We start from the raw sequence: 22,461 nt of genomic DNA, 5'->3' as shown, positions 1-22,461 counted from the left end.
ACTAACTTCAGAAGCAGAAATCAGTCCCTGAAAGTGAACAGGAACTTCAGGGATAGGTCTTAAAGTGTAAGTGGCATAATGAGACTTGACTAGGATGCAGGGCACAGGATGAATGTAATATGGACATTTCCTCTAACTTCAGCTTCAGCTGTGGCCTGTTTCCCCTGCTGAGTAACCCCCTCCATTTCTTGGCTTTTCAATTTCCCTTTAAGAGCAAACCCATCAGCCACAGATCACAGGGCTGCTGATGTGGAACAAACAACAAGAAAACACTTTAGCGACTGGAGGTCCCTCAAGAACCCAGAAGTTTATTAGCATTCAACAAATGAAATATATGTTGTAACATACAGGCAGTGTATCAAGATATCCATATGCCAGCGAGTGCTAGGGATGGAGAGGTCACAATGCAGATGATTCTGTGATGTCCCAGGAATGGGGAAGGGAAGCTCAGGCACAGCAAAGAGCTACACTCCCCTTTCTATACTGGAAGAGAGAACTCTTACACATGGAGTGGGGATGGACTGCAATTCCTAATATCTTTCTCCTTCCCCCAGCCATTTTATTTAACATGACCTAAATATACATTCCTGCTTTACCCCAGCCCTTCCCCACCCCCATATATAGCAGGGGAAAAAAGCACCAATAGTAACAGGAATAATTAAAGCCCCCTCTTCATAGACCCAACCCTCACCAATATACATGCCATGTGGATTTTCTTCTTTGGAATGATTATAGGATGGAGAAAGCGTGGATCAGGCCACCCAGCCATGACTGTAATAGTCACCATTCCCCCAAGTGCCATCCTGGCTAAAGAGGCGGCTCAGCCATTGAAGGCTAAGGCTTACAACCCAAAAGACAAGAGTTCGGTTTCCAAAAGTGCCATCCACTTGTGAGCTGGAACAGGGAAGGGAAGGAGGAGGCAGGAGGGGGAGAGACTCTCCCAAAGTAGCAAGAGGGAGCACGGACTTATCTAATGTCTTTTCTGGACAATGTCGCAATCTACTAAGTTCCTGGTAAGTGCCATTCAAGGGTTTCCACCAAGAGATGACCAATTCCTGGTGGATCAAATATCGTTGTCATCTGTCATCCCAAGTCTCTTGGTGAAGAATGTACCCCTAATGCTCCTTTGGGCAAACTTAATACAACCAACCGCACAATGTGGGCACAATGCTTTGCAAACAGACGTGTAAAACAAAGAAAGGAAAAGAATACAAGGCATGAGAACGCTCAGAATGTCTATGTATGGAGAAGGAAGGGCTCAAAAGGGAAAATTAAAGCTAAAAAACATGCTGTCTGCCAGGTTCTACGTGCCTGAGTTACCCAGTATTGGTCTTCAGTACCTGGGCATCTTCTGTCCTTACCGTGTGGGAAGAGAATGACTAATGCGACACAGCCAGGTGGGAGAGGGACAAGAGGGAGGGCCTTAGACAGTTGAGATGACATCCCTCTGCACAAGCAGCAGCAATTTTTGTGTCATCTTTTTTTTTGTTTGTTTAAAACTGTAAACAGCACCGCTTAAAAATAAAATATATCAGAAAAGAACAATTGATAAACATTGTTTCCATGAATATAAAATGCAAACAATATAAAAATAGATAATTGGCTTTTGATATATATTTATATATATATTAAAAACAACTTGGATGCAACATACATATGGGTAAACTTGAAGTATCCCTGGTAAACCCCCATGCCTCCCTCTAGCAAGTGAGCCTAGGGGCCGAGGGCAGTGGTGGCACTGGTGCAGGTGACAAAAGCCACTGGTGGCAGGATGAGAGCATGCACCCAGCATTCTGAGTGTGGAAAGCTACTTCCCTCCTTGGTATAGCACTAAAAGGAGGGACACTGGCATTTACCGAAACCATTATCCACGAGGCTTGTGGTCTGGTATCTAAGCGAAAGCCAGATGATCCCCAAGGCAGGGCTTCCTTGGAGATTCTAAAGCACCAAGAAATTGGCATCTTGGCTTTGGAAGAGGCCTGCTAGGTGGCCTTCCTTACCCACATTCACTGGTCCTCTAAGGACTGGGCTATCAAGACATTCTCAGGATCAGAACTGACACGTTAGCATTATTATTGGGTAACAAGATGATGCTAGCTAGCCCTCCTCTGTCATCACATCTTCCCTTAAGTCACAACCGAATGCATTGTCTGAGGACCTCCAATGGAAGACAGGCGGTTCATCTGGCCCCAGCCTCAGTGTGGACATGATACCAACACTTCTGGGAGTTGGGAGCGTATTTGGTGTCAGGCAAGGAAGTAGGTGCCCATGTTTGGACAGATACCTGGAGATGGGCTGCACTTCCCACCGTTAACCATGCTGTCATCACCATATGTCCTCAGCCAAACCTTCCTTCCTCTTCTAGGCTGAAGCTAGCACTTGTTTTATAAAGGAGTTTACTTCTGTAGCCATACACCTTAGCTTGTTCCACTTTAGGGTGTGAAGATGTTGTCCCTGGGCTAGCAGCCACGTCAGTGGAAGGACTTTGAGGCAATGATGTTATCCAGTCCATGAACTTCTACTTAGCCCCAGGTCCTACTCTGAGGCATGACTTTTCAAAGCACAGCAAAATGTGTCAGAGTTAGGGCAGGTCCCTTCAGAGACACTGCACAGGGCTGCCATTCTGAACGAGGAGGGTAAGCCTCAGCTCTAGGTGAATTACCTCTTCCTCTTCCAGAACAGGCAGCAGCCCTTTGCCAGTGGGCCATGGAGGCTGCTGACAGTTCTGCTGCCTGCTGTGGATGGCAGCGAAATGTAAACAGGAGCTCAGGCTGACCTGACCAGGCAAGGGGGGTGTTTCTTCCTGTTGTAAAGGCATGTGGTGGTTCATTCCTGCCATCCCACCAGGCCAATTCCAGCCTCACCCTCCCAGAACAGCTTTGGTGAGAGGCCAAGTGGTTAAAACCTGGGCATGTGTCTCTTGGAACAATGTGGGTAGGGCAAGGAGGCCCTTTCTCACTCTCTTTCATCCTCCAGTGCCACAACAGATGCACTTCTTCCTGATGTAGCCGACGTCATCCAAGAGAGCTGATCTGAGGTCCTTGAGGGGTGGTGCTGGAGCCATGCAAACTCATGTAGTTACTTCTAGGGGTTTTCCACTTGCTCCAACCAAGCCTGTTCTTGTTGGAGAAAGACACAGGGCCAATCCCAACCTTAGAAACGGTTACAAAGACTCTCCTGGATATATCCCCTGACAACAAAAGGAAGTCTACAAAGTTATCTTGACTCAGAAGGCCATCAGCATCTGTTCCCAAGGTAAACTGCCATATCTCTGGCAAGAGCCCTGTTCACATCTTCACTTAATAGATGCAAAGATGGTTCCAAGGTGAGAACGTGGACAAGGCAGAAGATAAAGGAGTTCTAACTTAGATTAACATATCCACCCCCAAATATGGCATTCCAATTAAGAAATTTGTTTTTTTTTCTTTTTTCTTTTTTCTCTTTTCTTTTTTACAAGGTCTTGCTATGTCGCCCTAGGTGGCCTAGAACTCACTCTGTAGACCAGGTTGGCCTCAAACTCAGAGAGCTCCACCTGACTCTTGCTCCCAAGTGCTGGGATGAAAGGCGTGTACCACCATGCCTGGCCCAATAGAAAATTTACAAGAAACTGTCTCATATGGGTGATTAAGGAAGAGTTGAGTCCGGTCAAGAGAAGCCCGTTACAACGGCTTCCTAATAGCAAGGTCTTCCCAAGTAGTGTTTCCCACTTAGTGAAGAGTGAAGACTGCTAGGCTGGGCTTGGTAGGAGGTAGAGACAGGTGAATCTCTGTGACTCAGAAGCAGTCCTGGTCTTCATGGTGAGTTCCAGGCTAGCAAAGATTAAACATGGGATCCTGCCCACCCGCCTGCCCCTCCCCCCCAAAAAAAAAGAAAAAGAAAGAAAGAAACCTGCATGGATATAAGAGAAGGGAGGGTGCTGTTCATTTCAGAAAGAGATTGCAACTGCCATGCAAATCAGTCCTGCAGCTTGGCAGAGCAAGGGCACATTTACAGTCTTTCCTCTCAAGAAGCCTGGTCCTTTGACAATCCTAAGAACTTGGCTAATTAGGAGATGAAAGCCTTTTAGAGTACCCACAACAACAGGTGAGATGCCATTGGCATCCTGTCTTGGAAATGTAAGCTTGGAACCACTTCCCAAAGGGGTGGGCAAGGAGTAAGGAACTTTTTTGGTTTGAGAAGAAGGGTGGGAAACCTTTCCCCTCCTAAGCTGAGTTGCTTCAGTCTCCAAAGTCTGAGATCCCTTCTTGGTGTCTGGGATAAATGGATCACCCATTCTGTTTTCCCCCTTTTCATCCTCTAAAACCCAATGCCCTATAGTCAAGCCCAATTTAGGTGGCTTCTCTTCCCTGATCTCAATTAAGAGATTACATTCCTGGTGATGAGATTATGAAAATTTCAATTACAGGAAAAAGGGGGGAGTTCTAAAGTGCCTGCAACAGCCACAGGCTTAAGAAACAAACAAGATAGCGTTCCACAGCTCAAGACCCCACAGCAGTTTCCACAATCTATCTATCTTTGCATTCTGCTTGAATGTAGACAGATTTATTCCCTCCAATATGGGGATTAGTGTTTTTGTCTTCAATCTAGACTATGTCAGGCCAGGTTAAAAGGACATCATCTAGCTGTAATACCAAAGTCCACAGCAATAGGGAGCGAGACACATGCTACTTGATCCACTCTAAACTAACTGGAATAGATAGGTTATAGTCATTTGATGTGGTGGAAAGAGGGTTAGGAAGAATATGTACCATACTTTATATTGCTAATAGCCAGAAAGCCTCCCATCTCTGGGTGAGAGTCAGTGCAAAAATTGGCTGCTCATCAGTGGTTCATTTGTCAACAAGGGACCAGAGAAGAGGGGTTCAGCCTGCAATAAGGATGCATCTCAAGCCCTATATAGGTCAGAAGAAACCCCAAAGCAAAAACCGGAGCACAGAAGCAGCAGCTTCCCTAGGCAGATGTACTTGGGCTGAACCTGGCCAAAGATGGCAGAGGGAGGTGGGAAAACAAAGTGAAAACTCAGAAGAGTTTATCTTGGCCAAAGGGATTTTCAAGTTAAACAGCAACCCCCACCCCCACCCCTCTGCCCAACCCCTGACCCCCATTCACATGCTCAGGTCTCCACTCTGGAATTGATAACTACTTGGCTAGGTTTCCATTCATGGCAGTGGAGTAGCTGGTAGAGAAAGAGGCACCTTGCTCGCCCCTCTCCTTCGACAGGTCAAGGTTGGAAGCTCTGTAGTGACTGGGTTGAAGCTGAAGGGGTTCAGGCCGCACCCTGGGCAGCTGAGGGATACCATGGGTGATGCCTACAGGCTTGGCTTGAGACAGAGAGTTGGCTCCAGAAATGGAGGTGCAACTGGGCTCATCTACGGGCATCAGTACATCCCGAGGCCTGGCCCTCACACTTTGGGAGGCCTGCGATTGAAGGTTATAGCAAGAACCCATGGGCAGGGGTAGGTGTGAAGGCCGAGCTAGCTGAGACAGAGAGTCTCCAGGTGCCCTTGGGCTGACTGGCATTGCCATTGCCACAGGAGGTACGCAACAGGGTGCCTGCCCATATGAAGACTGATTGAAAGGCTCATCCAACTGACTGGGGCTTATCCAAGCGGGGTCTGGCTCCAATGGAAGAGGACAGTGAGCCCAGGTAGGCCAGTCATAGGCCCCTGGAGGTTCAGTGTAGAGGGACAAGGGACTGTCTCGGCCCCATTCTCCTTCCTCGTCTTCACCTTCTTCATCTGAATCTTCCTGGTGGGGCTGTAGCTCATCAGACTCCAAGTAACCCTGGGCTAGGTGAGAACTGGAGAGCTCCAGCTCTAGGGTCTCTGCATTGTCAAGGGAACGGCTTCTCCTATTGAGTGCCATTGCAGCAGGTGGAGGGCGGGGGTGTATGCCAGGGAGCCCCAAGTATCGAGGGAGGCTGCTAACACCCCAGGGCAGGCCTTGGTAGAATCGACTATGATAGCTGTTGAAGGCATGTTTGTGGTAATAACCCAGCTCAAAAGCTTCCAAGGAGGCTGTGAGGTCATCATTGTGGAACTCAGGATTCTCTTCACACTTGCCTTCTCCATCCCGTTCCACATCAGCAATGTCAAAGGTGACCATAGGGGGCAGCTCAGGGAGGTTCTGAGTGAAGGATGAGTCCGAATCAGAGCTGCAGGACATGCTGGAAAAAAGGTTTCCATTGCTGGTAAACTCTACTAAGGCCTGTGAGAAACTCACAGTGGCATTCCCTTCCTTCTCATCCTCTTCTTCCTCTGGCTCCTCAGGGGGTGAGTAACTAGGGTAGGCCCTCCTGGGAGAGCCTCCAAAATTTGCTTCTTGCATGTCTGGCTCAAACATGGCATCACTCTGGAAGAGCTGCATCAAACACGTACTTTGATCTTTCTTGGAGCAAGTGCCCTCAAAACGCTTCTCCAGAGGGCGGAAATCCCGCCAGTCTGGCTCACTGCTAGAAGTGGCAGGGAAAGCTGAGGTGGTTCCCCGGTGGGAAGTCTGAGAAGCTCCTGAATTCCCTGCCACGAGGCCCATCACTGATGGACCTAAGGGCCTCATCTGATACTCCAAGACAGGCTTCTCATGCCTGACCTGGGTCTCTCGGACTCGGCCCTCTTGAGCATGAACCTCTCGGGCCTGGGCTTCTCGGGTTCGGACATCTCTGCCGTAAGATTCCCGACTGTGGGTATCTCGAGCATAGGCTTCCCTGGCATGAGCCTCTCTAGCACACGCCTCTTGAGCCTCAAGCTGCTCCCGGCGAAGCTCCCAGTATAGCAACTGTTTCTGGATGGTCACTAGCCGTTCTTCCTCTGTTTCCATTGCTCCGGGTGGCCGAGAAGAAAAGGGTTCGAAATTCAAGAAAGAACCAAACATCTCGGAGTTGCGACCACGGAGGTCATAAAGGCAGTCATCCCCAGGTGGGGAGTTCTCAGCACTGTCATCTGGCTCATAGAATTCATATAGGGCATCACCGCTATAGCTGTCTCTGGGCAGACAATCCCGATGGGCAAGCCCCAGAGCCTCACCTGAATCATCCTCAAACCCTGGTGTGGTAGAGTCGTAATAACCTTCATCACTATTGGGAGCCGACTCTTGCTGGTCACTCTGAGGAGTCAAAAGTTCTCCAGGGCCTAGGCTAGGATAAGACTGAACTGGATCAATGAGCATGTAGCCCTGGTGGCTGGGGGATGTAGCAGTATGGTAGCCCAGGTTCAGATTAGATCTTGGGTACATCTGGGCATTTGCCCAGAGATACTCTAAGTCACCATCTTCCTCCCCATCTTTGACCTCCTCTTCCTCATCCTCTAATTCTACCTCCTCATCCTCTTCTTCCTCATTGTCATCATCATCTGGCAAGGCCATCTCCTCCCCACCTCCTTGGTAGGTCACCAAGCAGGAACTTCGCTTGGTCCCATCCCGGTTGGCCCTCTGGCCACCAGAGGCCATGCTATCTGTCATGCTGTCCATATCTTGTTCTGCTATAATGTCGCCACAGCCTGTCAGTGAGTCAAAGCTTTTTAGGGATGTGACATCCCCAAACAGGAGGCTTAGCTGATCCCCACCAGGGCCATTGGGTGGGTTTACCTCTCCAGTCACTCCCTTTTCTTCTGTTTCTGAAGTGTGGGGTTCCTCAAGGCTACTAGCTTCAGGAGTAGGCTTGGGCTGTATGAACTCTGAGGCACGGGTCTTCGTGAGTTTTTCTGGATTTTTACAGGCGGTCTTCTCAGTAGTTGGTGAAAAATGTTCTAGTGCTGGAGAAATTTTTGGTTCAGGAGTATGCTGGGGTTTGGCATTTTCCTTTCTCGCAGCTTGGAATATCTCCTCAGAGCTGGGCAGAGAGGTTGAACTCACATGCTCATGAGACCTGGTTCTGGCCCCCTCAAGTTCCTTTGCCCCTAGCCCATTTTGATCAGCCCCAGAAACCTTGCTCTTGCGGTGACGGCGGATGCTGCTAAAAAAGCCTTTTAGACCTTTCTTAGGCTTCTGCACAGAGGGTACCTTTTCAACTCCAGCTTTCTCTGCGGCTTCAGTGCCAGATGTCTTATGTTTAGAGCCTATCTCCAAAGCTCCATGGGCACTCTGGGAGCTAGGAAATTGAGGGGACTTGGACAAAGGTACAGAGAGGCCTGTTTCTTCAATGACAACATCTTCGGGGCCATGAACTGTTTCACTCAGGCCATCGTGGGTCTTACTCTTGTTTAAACCCTTCTTAGAGCCGCCTTTCCCAGAACCTTTGCTTCGTCCTCCCCCAAAGAAACTAGGCAGAGTACAGATTCCCTTCTTGCCACCAAAGAGTTTCATGGCAGTTTTCTTCAGCCTACCTGGGCCTGATAAGGGTGGCTCTGAGGCTGGTCCTTCTGTTGTCTCAGGTGTCTTGTTCTTGGCTCCCTTTTCGGCTCCCTGGTCTTGGGCATCTCTAGAGGCTGATGCTCCCTTGATCTGAACAGCTTCGTCCTTTGGAGTCTCCATGCTGGTGACAGCTCCTGAACTGGAAATGCAGCCTTTGGATTCCAGGTGGAGTTATAACATGATCAGTCAGGGAGCATCACAGCTGGGTCTGAGGGAGATATGAGAGACAAAGACAGAGACAGATACCGGTGAGCACGTACACAACAGGCTGGGTTTGTTTCTATGGGTGGCTATTGTCTAAGGATTGAATGGGACCAGAGAGAAAATAAGTAAACACTGGTAAAACCTTAATCTAGTCCCTATGTTTGGTTTGCTGGTCCGGCTTCTTCTGGGCCCCACAGCAGTAAAACCCCACACTGAGCAACAGGCAGTTATCATTAGCTGCCTCCTCACTAGTCTACACCCTTTACAGGGACGTTAAGTACAGGGAGAAAATTTGACAGAGGCTATTGTAGCTGAGCAAAAGCCCAATCATGCTATTGTCTATAAGGAAGCTTATTCATTATTGGGTTGGGGTCAGGAAAGGAATGGAGGGAAAGGAATGCTGCTTCTAGTATCACTGAAGTTTTGAAAATGGTGTGGTGAAGGTGATCATTGAGCCTTCACTGGGCCCTACTGGATCCAGGCTTCAATTAAACATTAGCCTGGACTATCACCAACATTTTTCCTCAGGGCCAGGAAGAAAAACATATCTCCAGTGTTATCTTCTGCCCACAGGTTCTCTTAACTGCCACTAGGACAATGGCCAAACTTTCTGGACCCCAGCGAAGGGACACCATTGAGTTGCAGATCAGAGCTGTCATGTAGGACCTGCAAAATGACATGGAAGCCTCAGGAAAATATCCTCTGGGCTTCAGCATCCCCTGTCCAGAAGGCCTACCAAGAGCTATGTACCTAAAGCCCTTGTAGAGACTATGTGAGAGAGACATAGCTGTAAGTTTTCTCAGGTCCTGCCCAGCCCCACAGTCCCTCGGCTGCTTATAAAATAATCACTCAGAGGCTTAATGTTATTTACAAACTGTATGGCCTATGGCAGGCCTCTTGCTAGCTAACTCTTATATCTTAATCCATTTCTATTAATCTATGTTTTGCCATGTGTTCCACTGTATGGTGATATTTTATTTGTACTGAAATGTGATTTTAATTGTATGTTAATAAATAAAGTTGCCCGGGGGTCAGAGCTATTAGAGCCATAGCAAGAGCGTGACGGTGGTGGCGTATGCTTGTAATCCCAGCACTTGGTAGGCAGAGCTAGGTAGATCTCTGTGTGTTCAAGGATACAGCCAGCATTGGAGACACACACCTTTAATCTCAATACCATAGAAGACCTGGAAGTCTCTACAGACAGGCAGTGATGAGGCAGTCATGCATTTGAGTTTACAGCCAATGAGAAGGCAGAACAGAAAGACTATATAAAGACAAACACATAGGAAGTAGGTCTCTTTTGGAGAGGTCTCTTGGCTGAAGAGGCTAGCTTCAGCTGGAAGGGTAAGGCTCTTAGCTCTGATCTCTTGCCTTTCTTCTTTGCATTGGTTCTGTGTTTCTTATTTAATAAGACGGTAGGTTACATCTACACCATTGCTTTACCAGTCTGTTGGCATGTTGCTCCTTGGGCGGCAGGCTCGAATCTCTCCAGACTCCACCGTTCTGTTTCCTGTCTCTCTCCTTAGATTTCCCACCTGCCTCTTAGCTGTCTTGCCATTGGCCAAAGCAGCTTATTTATTAACCAATGGGAACAACATATATTCACAGTGTACAGAAAGACATCCCACAGCAGGGAGAGGTCAGGATCAGACTCTCGATTGACTATCCTGCTGGCAGGAGATTTTAATTTTGTCCTTGGCAAGCATAACCACCAGATTCTACTGTAGAGTCACAAGGCAAACATTTTCTTCTACTCTATTCCTCTCACTATTTTGGTCCCCATCTAGTTTTCTATCTAGAAAGGGAGCTTGAAAGCATACAATGCTACATGATTTATGCTCCTAGCCTAAGATATAGGCCATCAAGAGCTATTTAAATAAAGTTTGTGTAAGCCGCACCATTCTGGTCAAAGTTCCCTAATCCAAGTGCCAATAGAAGTGGAATAAAAAGAAGGGTTAACCATCTTCTATACCAACCTCATCATTCCCTTAGTCTCTGATAAGTCTAGTGTTTTCCAGTGACAGTAAACATCTGACAGCTAAAGCACTGAAGAGCCTGCAGAAACCCAATGATCCCTCCTTAGGAATCCCCTCCCCTCTCTGAACCCTCTTTGTAGATCTAGGGTGGCAAAGGGAGACAGAGCCGCTGCTGGGATTGAGAGAGCAAGAGGCTAGAACCTGGGAGAGGAAGAAAGGGAGGGACTGAGACTGCAGCAGTCCTAGGACTAGCTGGCCAGAACACTGGTCCAGTGACTGGATGCCACATAACTATGAGCCACACAGTTATCTGCAGTAGGATACTGTAGTCCAGCACCAGGACCGAAGAGGAACTAGCAACAATACTCTAGTCTGCGATTTTATTAGACGAGCCTCTCCTAGCACCTAGGTTCCTATCTCCCCAACAAGGTTGTGTCTGGTACCTCACCTAGTTTGATACACTTAAATCATCAGAGCAACCCCAGTTCCATTAAGGGCACTTTGCTAAGCAGCCATCTGGTTTGGAGATGAGAGAAAAGCCCATCTGATCTTCTCAGTGAAGATATATGAATTGCTCTTTTCTCAGGTTATCCATTTCTCTATGAAATACATCTTGACATTATACTCTACAAACTCAGCTCTGTAACAAACAGTACCCTCAGCACTAAGCATACAATCACCAGAATTCTGTGCCTCATGTAGTAATAAGAATATGAGCCCATCCTGTACTCAATTCCTTACTTTTCATAGTGTTAATCTTCTCACACTAGCCTTGAAATCACTAATAGGACTGCCATTATGATATTGGGGGAGGGGCTAAGAGCAGTGAAGTTGTTCATGAAATTGTATTGCTCGATGTGGAATTCATATTTTATTTTAAACTTCTCTGAACATTCAGTAAGTGACAGATACTACAGTCAGTGCATCAGGCCAAGCCAAGAAGAGGACTTTCAGTCCTTGCTTAAGAGAGCTCACAGACTAGTAGGGAGAGAATCTTACCTACAGAAGCCTGAAGATAAGAGCATAATGTAGGCCTTAAAGAATAGCCTCTGTTTGTTTGTTGTTTTTTGAGACAGGGTCTCTCTACATAGTTCTGGCTCTCCTTGAGCTTGGCGTGTAGCCCAGGCTAGCTTTAATGAGGCTCTAGATAAATTTAAAAGGTAGAATAATCCCTGGGCTCAGAAAAGTTGTCTTGACCAAAAACCAATGTCTGGGGAAGACCATAGACCTTAGGAAAGAACCTACTAATTGCTGAATGGATTTCATACTAAACTGCTTTCTACGTACTTACCTTGGTACTCATAGATCAGTGAAGCTCTCAACCCTCATTAGAGCTTCTTTTTGCAGCAGACAATAATGAATATAGAGACTCACAACTGATCAATACACAGATAATAAGATACTGCGGAGGACTCAGCCCTAAATGTAAATCTGGATCACATTTCCTACCCCCAAACTCAGGGATCATCATGGAAGAGAGTGCAGAAATACTGTAAGAACTAGAGGTAATGGAGAGATACTGCAAAGTGTTTTCTGGATATGACAGGGCTGTCACATACATGAATTCTCAGCAGCTATGACAACATGTACAAGACCTGCACTAGATGAAACCAGCCAAAATTTCAGCATGGATTAGGGAGAGACCCAAGAACTCTCTTCCCTACCTGAAGAGTTACTGTCAGATGATGATGGCTGCCAGGGGAGGGAGTCAGTTTTATTCAGGAGTGTGGCCCCTAGTGGATTCCTATGATCCAGTGGACAGCCTTACATCCACATGCACAGGGCAGCACTAACTGGACTCACTGGGATAGAAAACAAAGAAGGGGGTGTGAAGCTGTAAGGAAAATGGAAGAGGGATCCAGAAGGAGAGGGGAGGTAATAGGTGGACATGACCAAAATATATTTTATACATGTATGAAATTCTCAAAGAACAGATAGATAGGTAGATTGATAGATTGAAAGAGAGAGAGAGAGAGAGAGAGAGAGAGAGAGAGAGAGAATTGAAAAAAGAGAAAAGGAGAGAAAAAGAAAGGGGAAGAGAAAAAGAGAGAGAAAAAGAAAGAGAAAGAAAGAGAAAGGAATGAAGAAAGGAAGGAGGAAGGAAGGAAGAAAGGAAGGAAGGAAGGAAAGAAGGGAGGGAGGGAGGAAGGAAAGGAAGGAAGGATGGAAGGAAGAGAGAAAAAAAGATGCTTTGAGGAGGAAGAGGCATTCAGCCTGGGCTTTGTCAAGCATTAAGGAATGGAAATGGCAGTGATCTACATGGGGTATGTGTTCTTACCAATCACAAAGGGAATTACTTATTCTAGTTGAATCAAACAGTTCTTGGCAATGATGATTAGGTGAAGAGAATCTAGAAACTTGATCCCCTCACTGGAGGACAGTCTCTCTGGACCTTGCCAGCATGCTATATGGGGGTAGAAGCCACCTCATTACCACTCTCTACGTCAGTGGTTCTCTACCTTCCTAATTCAGTGACCCTTTAATACAGTTCCTCATGTTGTGGTGACCCCCAACCATAAAGTTATTTCATTGTTACTTCATAACTATAATTTGTCACTAAAATTTGTTATGAATTGTAATGTAAATATCGGATATGTAGGATACCTGATAAGCCAACCCCCAAAGGGTCATGACCCACAGGTTGAGAACCACTGTTCTACATTGTCAACTCGCTGTCACAGCTTTGGGCCACAGGGCTAGAATCCAAACCACACCCACCCTCTCATCTGCCAGGAGACATTATCAGGCCCAGGGAGTAGTGGTTTGAATGAGAATATCTCCCATAGACTCAGATGTCTGAACACTATTGTGCTGTTTGGGGGAGGTTTAGGGACGTGTAGGCTTTTTGGAGGAAGTGCATCACTGGAGGCGGGCTCTGAGAGTTTCTAAAGACTCCGTGCCATTTATAGTTTTTTCTCTCTGCTTGCTGTGTGAGGTTCAACATGTGAACTCTCTGCTTCCTGTTATTACTGCCATGCCTGCTGACTGCTGCCCATGCTATCCCTATGATTATGGATTCTAAACTTCTGGAACCATAAACTAAAGTAGACCCTTCCTTCTGTAATTTTCTTTGGCCATGGTGTTTTATCACAGCAACAGAGAAGTAACTAAGACAGAAACTGGTGTTAGTGTGGGTTGGTGCTGCTAAGAATCTGAACGTGCATTTGCTTTCTTTTGTTTGAGGAACCTGGAAGATTTTTTAAACTTTGGACTAGAAAAGTAGTTGAATGTTATAAGCAGAGCTTAATGGGCTGAGACTGGAAGACAGTGCTGAGATCAAAGCAGACTCTAGAAACTTGACTCAAGGTTTCAAAGGAAAGCAAAGACTCCAACAGCAGCTAGTCTAGAGGACATTTCTGTGTTATTCTGGCAAAGAATCTGGCTGTATTCTGCCCTTGTCAAAAGAACTTGCCTGAGGCTAAATTAGAGAGCAATGTACTAGTTTCTTTGATGAAGAAAATTTCAAGGTAGCATAATATTGAGTCTCTGGCATGGTTATTAGTAATACTGTTATGCTGGTCTACAATGAAAAAGAACAAGTGGGGCAGAGGAAATACAAAATATATAGTTTGAGGAGAAAAGACTCACCAGGAAACTTAATGGTGTAGCCAAAGCTTCCAATGCCTGAGTCTATGGGGTATATCTCATTCACCCTGGGACAGAGATTCTATTACCTCAATGACCTCCCTCTTAGTCAGACCCCAGATTATTAGTTTTGCTAAGCAAGGATCGATCTTAAAACTATGTCATATCTCATTATCTCTCTCTTGCCTTTCCCTTCCAGAACCATGCCCCCCAAAGCTGCTCACAGGATCTCTGCCTGTGTTCCACAGAACACCTTGAAGGGGTGTAATAGGACTATCATATAACTAGCAGCTCCCTAATCTGGTCTTACCTAGCTACCTGTACGCCAAGGCTTCGTCATCCTCTTTATTAATCTACCATGGTCCCCAAACTGTCCTCCTAAAACAGGTATTCTTCCTTGACCCAGTGTAAGAAGAACCTTTCAGGGGAGTGGGGCCCAAAACAAAAGGAAGACCAAAGGACAAACTCTGAAGCTCCCTTAGGCTGGGACTGGATTCCCTTAGAGCTCTTGCCAAGAAAGTGGTCCTGCCAAATGCAGAGCTCCTCAGCACTCAGTCAGTGTGGCTGGCTGTTTTTCAGATGGGCTTTTGGGAACCCTCCCAAGATACTCAGTGCTCCCTGATAGAGGCCACTAGCTGCAGCCACTGTGACTACAGCAGTGAACAGGCTGCGGCAGAAAATGCAAGAGCCAACCTCAGGCCATTCTGGGACAAGTTGAAGCTGGCTCCTAAGGAAATGCGGCTTTCTTTTCCACGCTCCTCAAAACCTAAGTAGAAGAACAGTCACAGACCTGCCTGAAACCCTTCTCCTGAGGAAGAAACAGCTTCCGGCCAACCTTTACCATTTCTGTTCTTAGCCTCACTTCAAGTGAGCAGCTTAGCAAAAGTTAGGAAAGGCTGGGCTCAGGGAAGAAACCAGGGGATAGCTTCAGGGGCATGGAATTCACCAGTGCATTAGAGTTTCCAGACTTGTTCAAGCAGTCTTTGTGAAGACAACCCCACCCCTAATGTATCCAGTCCCTCAGTATATTGGTGGAGAGAGGGTAAGAAAGATGTGAGAATGGTGGGTGTCTTTCCCGAGAGAGCCAGACAGTCCTTCATTAGAATTAGCTATGCTACACTGGGGAAAACTCATCAAGTTATCCAACCTGTCTGGCCCTCAATTTCCTCAACTGTGAAATGGGGCTATTGAGAATTCCTACTTACTGAGACTATTGTGGGAACAAAATCAATGCATGTAAAGTACCAAAGAAAATGCATTGCACAGCAGAAGCTCAAACATTATGGCAAATTGTATTAATGTGTATTCCAACTATGACTGGACAATTTCCAGCAATAAATCTACCCCAGTCAGGGTTGACCAGGGTGTTCTCCAAAGTTCTACAGGCATGTCGGAAACCTTGGCAATTTCCCCTGGTGATTGTAGTTAGCCCACAGAAGCTTAACTTGCTCATTAGGACAACTTTCAATGTTCAGAGAGCAAGCAACTCTAGATCATCTGGGAGAGTCTAGCTAGGTTCCTTAGTCCGGACCAGAAAAATCAACATTTTAAACTGAGCTAAAAATGCCATCATCAAAAGAAAGGCAATTAACAGACATCTTTGAATGACTTAGGGTACCTACCAGTACACAAAGCATTCCCTTTTCACTTGTCCCACTGTCTCTTCTCATCAACCCACTAATCCCTGCTGGTGGGGAATGGTAACTCCTTGTCACAGAAAAGAAAATTGTGTCTAGACTAGGAGAAAGATTTGTCTCAAGTCACTAATGGTATTTTGGCAGAACTTGAGTAGCTTCCAGGCCTCTTGAGTTTCAATTCCATGCCACTGTGCTTCACTGTGCAGGGCCCCCAGTTAAAGAATTAGGAGGGTTGTGAATACGATCAAACCACATTTATAAGATTTATCAAAGAACCGATAAAATAGGTTTTTAAAAAGGTGGCCCCGGAGAACTGTGAAAGTTCCCTTCATACCTTTAATAGGTAGCATTCTCTTTCCCTATTCTACCCTGCCCCAGCTCAGTTTAACTTTTCCTGAATGAATTCTTATCCTTGCTGGCTACTGCTGTTTTGGCCTTACCCAGCACATTCCAGAAAAAAAACACAAAACCTGATGTCTTCAGAATCCAGGTGCTACCTCTTCAGCCTGTGACTGCTTTCCTCATCAAGCGATGCTATCACCACCCCTTTCAAATTATTAAATGTATCTTCTGTTCTGTTTCCTTGGGAGAGAAGTTTGAGGTGTCAAAAGGGCTGAAACAGAAAGCTGCCAAAGTGGACAATTTTGAAGAGTTTGAGCTACTTAAAGATAATGACTTCTCTGCGTCAGGCAGTGGTGGCGCATGCCATTAATCTTAGCCCTCAGGAGGCAGAAGCAGGCAGATGTCTGTGAGTTCAAGTGGGTTCCAGGACAGTCCGAGCTGTTGTTACACAGAGAAACCCTATGTCCAAAAAAAAAAAAAAAAAAAAAAAAAAAAAGATAATGACCTCTGAGATTATCTGGTACTCGAGTAGTACATTACTAGAGCCTGTAGACTAGGCCTGGGGTCAAGATTTTCGTGGTGTGGTTTGGATCTTTGGGTGGAACAGTGGAGGTGGTTGGAAGAGTCCCTCTTACCTGCAACCACCCTTTCCCTGCTGTGGGAAGGCTCCTTTCCAGAAAGCACCTCATCAACTCCAGATGCAGCACAAACCCCAAACCTGGCCTTCTGTTGCTTCCCTGCTTCCCTCGCCAGCTCCTCAGCTGCCTTGTGCATGTACTCATCCCTGCTTCTTTCCTTCTGGCAGGCTGCAGTCTGTCCATTTAGCTTGCTCACAAGGACTCCCTGTCTCATAGTCACGGCATCTATCATGGAGCAGGAGCTTGGGGATGCTGGTTCAGTGCTACTCTAATTCAGCTGGAGTTTGTCAGTCTGAAAGTGGAATGCCAGTTTCACCCCTTACAGGCAAAGCGATTTGAGAAAATTCTCTGAGACAGAAATGCCTTATCTGTGAAATGGAAAAAAAAATTACCTACTTTGCAGGATTGTGGTTATGGATTAAAGATTATCAATGCAAAGGCAAACTAATTACTATGCATGGAACAGATACTACATAACGGGACCTTTCAAGGAGACTGCTTACAATCAAGGTACCTTCTCTCTGGCTGTTCCTCAGCTGCCACCGAGTCCTCTGAAGATGACACAGGCCTTGTATTCAAACCCCTTTATCTGACCTTCAACATCTGCTTTTCCTGCATGCCCCTTGAAAGTTTTCAGCCTTACTTCTCTGCCCTACGATCTCAGCTCCAAATATACAGGACTTTTATTCAGTTCAAAAGATAGAGTACCAAGACACAGCCTCTCCCTAGAAATGAGTTTATCTGATGAGTTTTCTTTTTCTGTTTGATTTTTGTGGTGTTTGGTTTTTGGTACTGGGGTAACAAACACATTATCTCCAAATGCAAGGAAAGTATTCCACTACTCAGGCACACCCCACCCTTGAGGATCTTCCTGGTGCCCCAGATTTCTCTGATGGATCATTACTCAGCTCACAATCAGGACAGGGTCTTTGAGATCTACTTACTTGCCCCTCCCTTGGAGTCTCCTCAAAGGTTGGTACTCTGTCTGTCTAGCCTACCAGTGTATCAATACTAGTCAAGCAAAAGCATGATCAGAGACAGGCTGCACCTCCTCCATCTATTCAGAAAGGCTATGAAATACTTCTTCCTCTTGGGGGCTAAAACTTTAGCATCTAGTTTATCTGCCTAAGCAGGATTTGTGCAGAGAAACTGATAGCCAGCCTAACTGTGAGGGAGAAAGCTGGAACCCCATTCTCTGTCTTTGGTTCCGAGGGACTAGGATTTAGGAGTTCCATGTATTCCCTGATAGGCAGAGAGATGGGCAGAGGGGTCCATGGCTAGGTAATAAAGACGGTGAGCTTCCAGCATGGCCGGCTTCTTCCTCACCCTCCTCACCCGAGACAAAGCCTGGCAGCTTAAAACAAAAGCCTTGCAGCCCTTTTCTCCCGCCAGAGGCCCTCTGCTGACAGACTTGCTCAACAAGTTCAAGGCCGGATCAGGACTTGTTTACACATCAGTTGTGGGTCAATCAGCCGTCCGGTCTTTCCCGAAACTGACCAATCCTAAATTAGGGAAGGAAGACCCTTCAGAGACCTAAAAACAGAAACAAGCCCTCCAGGAGGCGCCGGGCTTAGGCTTCCTGGGTGTCCCCTCTGTATTGTAACTGTCTTTCCCTTTGTATGCTTGCGCTGTGTGTGTGTGTGTGTGTGTGTGTGTGTGTGTGTGTGTGTGTGTGTGTGTGAGTGTTTCACTACCCACAGTACAAACATTTCTTTGCTCGCCGATTCTGTCTGCTCCTGTTTGCTGTGTTCCAGAATTTCCCCACTGCTACCTGCGCGTTCAAGATTCATTATTTGTGCAGAGAAAACGAACATGATCAGGACCCCTAGACAGTAATGGTTCTTACACGCAAACTCATGCCGTGACAAGCTTCCTGCTGTTTCTCCCATCCCCTTATTTCTCCAGAATAGTGAATCAGGGCCATTTCTTTCATACACACTTTGAGTGTAAAAAGGATAGTGCTTGAGGTGTCAACTTTTCCCAAATACCTTTCTCCTCCTGACACTTCCAGCCCCCAACATTTGGCAGACTGAGAGGCAAAAAAAAATATGAAAGGGGTGAGGAGTTCCCATGATGCAACTGCCACATAAACCCAGGGAGCCTTCAGTTTTGAGGAATGGGCTGGTGGGAGGAGGGAGTAGATCATCAAAGATGTGCGTTGAGTGGAGCCTGCTGGAGACCTTCGGCCGCAGCATACAGGGCTACCACACAGTAGCACTAACCTATCCTTAAATTACTATGTGACCTTAAGCATACCTTTGTTGCTTTCCAGGGCACATCTATGACCATAGGGATCTTAACTGCTATTCCACACTAAGATCTGTGGAGCTGAGAGAAAACGGGTTAAAAGAGGTCTGGAGGATATTTCTTAGCCTTTTGTAAGAAACTCTTTAGGCTGAGATGCCCTCCCTGCTCCCCACCTTGTCTATGAAAGGCCAAAGGGAAGCTGACAGTGTGGAACTTCATTCTGGAGATAGCATGTCCGCAGTTCTATTTATAGATTTAGAGGTGGCCTCTTACCTACCTGATTTGTAGGATGCTTTCAATCCCTTTCTAAGACCCCATTTAAAAACCCTTTCAAAAACTCCATTCTCGGGCTGGGCATGGTGATGCTCCACTTTAATCCTAACATTCAAGACAGGCAACTGTCAATGGGTTCAAGGCCACGGGCCTACAAAGCAAGTTCCAGCACAGCTGAAGCTACCCAGTGAGACCCTGTCTCAAAACAACAAAAAACCAAGCCCCCCCCAAAAAAAAACAAATAAAAAAACCACACACACACACACCCTAGTCACCCACTGTTCAATGATCTCCCCCTGAAAACATTTGATGACCATTCCAATGTTTGGTATTTGGAATTTCCCACCACTGGGTCCTAAACTCTTTCGTACCTCCGAGCTAGGCCATCTCAACCAGACTCCCCCTGCCTGCCAGCCACTCCCTCTCCCTTTCATTTCTAATTCTGTCTACTCTTTCTCTACCAAACTCCTGCACTTCCCAGCTGCTTTAAAAGATGACTCCCCCACTGCAGACATAGATCTCTTCCATGGCAGTTTGCCTGTACGCTCATGAATCAGCAACCAAAAGTATACAGAGCCCCAGGGTTTGCGCAGTCCAGACCCTGAGGTTATTATAGAGGGGACTGATTATGACTTTCTTTTTTAATGTAGTAGCAACCCAATCCCCCTTCCCACCCACATCATATATATATATATATATATATATATATATATATATATATATATATGCTTTGTTACCATTTCTTTAAGTTTCGTGGTTTGGGACAAACAAACTAAGGCTAAAGGTGTTTTCTAAACTCTACAAAGACAGAAAGTCCTTCTGGAACATTCATTCGTTAACTACTTTATAATGCTGGGGTCTGAGAGGGTTATAGCTGAAGTCTAAGATGTATTTACCCCTCTGAGGGTTATGGGAGAACCTAGGTATCTATATGAGGGAAAGAAAGCTGTTAGGGAAACTTACCTATACAGGAAGTTTCAAGAAAGAGTTCCGGTCATCAAGAAGCAGCCTGAAAAAGCTGGTTGAGAACTGAGGCCTGAAAAGGACTTGGACAGGAGTATGGTGAGTGTCTGAGGGTGGGAAAGTTGGCTGCTGGGCTGAAGTGAGAGCAGAAAAGAGCCACACCTGAGATATAAAGGTTCAGCTGCAAGGAGAGGTGTGTGCTGAGGTCTGGTAAACATAGGCAGGGGGTAACAATAGTGTGGTATCTGCAATCCTGGCTGCTATCAAGGAGATTCCAGGCTAACCTTCCCAAGTAAAAGATTTACTGGGTCTCATTGCCCAACTCCAAAAATGTCCAGCCTGCAAAGTCCCTTAGTCAAATCCCCTCTCTTATCCTTCAGGAATGCCCGAATAGTCCAGGGTGGTGCAGCACAGGACACATGAGGGGTACTGCACCTGGGGAACAGGATTTGTTGGAATCTCCTCTGGTTAGGGCAGGAAGTCCAGCAATGCAGTGCCCTGGGTCCTGTCCATGCCATTGCTGCCAAGGCAGGCGGGCCAGAGCCGCAGAAGAGGTTTGTATGCGGACAGGGCTGTCTAGACTCCTATCAAGGCGAGTCCAGCTAGGGGGAGGATGGTTCTGCAGTATTAGTCCGGCTGCCGCCTCTGCCTCCCCCCTACCCATGGCTCCTCTGGCAAGCTTAGCCCCTCAAAGGGGAGCTCAGAAAAAGTCACGCCTTTGGGCGGTCACCAGTGTCAGAGGTGTCTGCAGCAGACAATGACAGTAGTCTGGCAGGCTGGGTGTTTTAAGTAACTGAGAAGTTGTAGGATTTGTCTGCCTTATATGCACCGTGTGTTCTTTACTACGATGACTGCCCCCTCCGCTTCTAGTACAGAAATACCCCCACAATATTGTGCCCATTGCTATTTTAAACTGAAGGCTGGAGAGAAAAACGCGCCCTATGCCCTACAAGGGAAAAGAGACGCGCGGGGGTGTCGGGGGCGGCAACAAAGCGGCCTTGCAGCTCTAACCCAAAGACCAGTAAGAGCTCCTGGTCCAGCCCGCCTGCAATGGGGGTGGGAGCCAAATGAGAACTGGAGGCCCAGGAGGGGGTGCGGCTGGTTGGGACCACGGGACCAAGGTTTCAAGGCTAAGTGGGAAGTTCAGAAACCCAACTGTGCTCTCTTGAGGAGGAACAGACTGTGGATATCTTAACCTATCCTAAAGCCAGTCTCAGTCTGGCCCTGGCTAGCGCGCCAGCTTCCTCTGCAGAGGAGAGACATAGGAGATGCACCGCAGAGGGGAGGGGCCACAGCAAGGCCTCGCGGGTGAACAGCACCGGCCTAACAGCTGTTCCAGCAAATGTACTACAAACAAAGCTAAGGAGTTCCCGGCCTGCAAACACATTCTCGGGGTGCTAGCTAGCGGCGCCCCTCCCAGAACCACGCAACAGCACATGTGGGCCCATCCCAGCCTCCTCTTACAACCTAGAGGCGTAGCCCAGGCTAGTCCGCCCGCCTTCCGGCCCTCCCACCCCACCCCCAGCCACGATCGCCTGTACCCTAAAGACTAACGGCCTCTGGGCCCCTCACTGGACAGTACGAAAAGCGAGTACCAAGAAAGAACGGTGAGAGACTGTGACTCCGACCAGCCTGGCCCTTGATGCCCTCCTCCAGGCGACCAGAACAGAGCACGCGGGGATGCACTAGACCTTCAGCAGGATGGCTCCTAGCTGTGCGCAATGCTTACCCTGCCAGGTCCAGCTCCCAGCGCGGTTATTGTCTGCTGAGCTGCTCTGCTCTGAGCTGGAGCCTCTGCTGAGAACGCCGCCACGACTGCTCCTGCCGCAGCCCAGCCGACACCAAAGCTACAGCATTCTCCTGCACCGACTACCCTTCTCCAGGCTCTGGGCAGCTCCCCCATACCCCTTTCACCCTGGACTCCACAGTTACAGGGTGGGACGTCCGTGATCTGATTGGCAGGCATGAGGTCCAATCGCCACAGTGAGAAGGCATGCCCTGGCCCGCCCACTGTTTTCCTTGGTTCTTCTCTCTTTAAATGCAAATAAGCCGGGCGTGGTATTGGCAGGGGGCGGAGAGGTTGCCGAACCCCTAGCCGGGGCTCCCCACTTCCGCCCCCACGCGGGGCGGGTTTCAGCGTGGCTACACACCCGACTCAAAGAGCTAGTCCCGCCCAGATGGGACTAGCCAGATTCTTGAAACTCGGTTTCGATTTTGCAAGCATTCCTATTTCCGTGGCCAGTGCTTTCG

General features: G+C 47.3%; 1 protein-coding gene across 2 annotated transcripts; it reads right to left on the bottom strand.

Annotated features, from left to right (window-relative positions):
* Positions 1–279: 279 nt before the first annotated feature.
* On the bottom strand, positions 280–22,164 carry Amer1 (APC membrane recruitment protein 1). Of its 2 annotated transcripts, none has more exons than XM_006981191.4 (2): positions 21,941–22,164; positions 280–8,554 (listed from the first exon to the last, which is right to left on the bottom strand). In XM_006981191.4, the coding sequence occupies exon 2, from the start codon at positions 8,464–8,466 to the stop codon at positions 5,140–5,142; it is 3,327 nt and encodes a 1,108-aa protein (XP_006981253.2). In that variant the 5' UTR covers positions 8,467–8,554; positions 21,941–22,164; the 3' UTR covers positions 280–5,139. The 2 variants fall into 2 exon arrangements, with proteins under 2 accessions (XP_006981253.2, XP_076418628.1); XM_076562513.1 differs by lacking the exon at positions 21,941–22,164 and adding an exon at positions 20,212–21,659.
* Between the last annotated feature and the right edge of the window lie 297 nt (positions 22,165–22,461).

Source organism: Peromyscus maniculatus, chromosome X (genome assembly GCF_049852395.1).
Source record: "Peromyscus maniculatus bairdii isolate BWxNUB_F1_BW_parent chromosome X, HU_Pman_BW_mat_3.1, whole genome shotgun sequence".
Taxonomy (NCBI): Eukaryota; Metazoa; Chordata; class Mammalia; order Rodentia; family Cricetidae; genus Peromyscus; species Peromyscus maniculatus.
The sequence above is the reverse complement of the archived record's forward strand: the minus strand, read 5'-3'. Positions and strand labels throughout refer to the sequence as shown.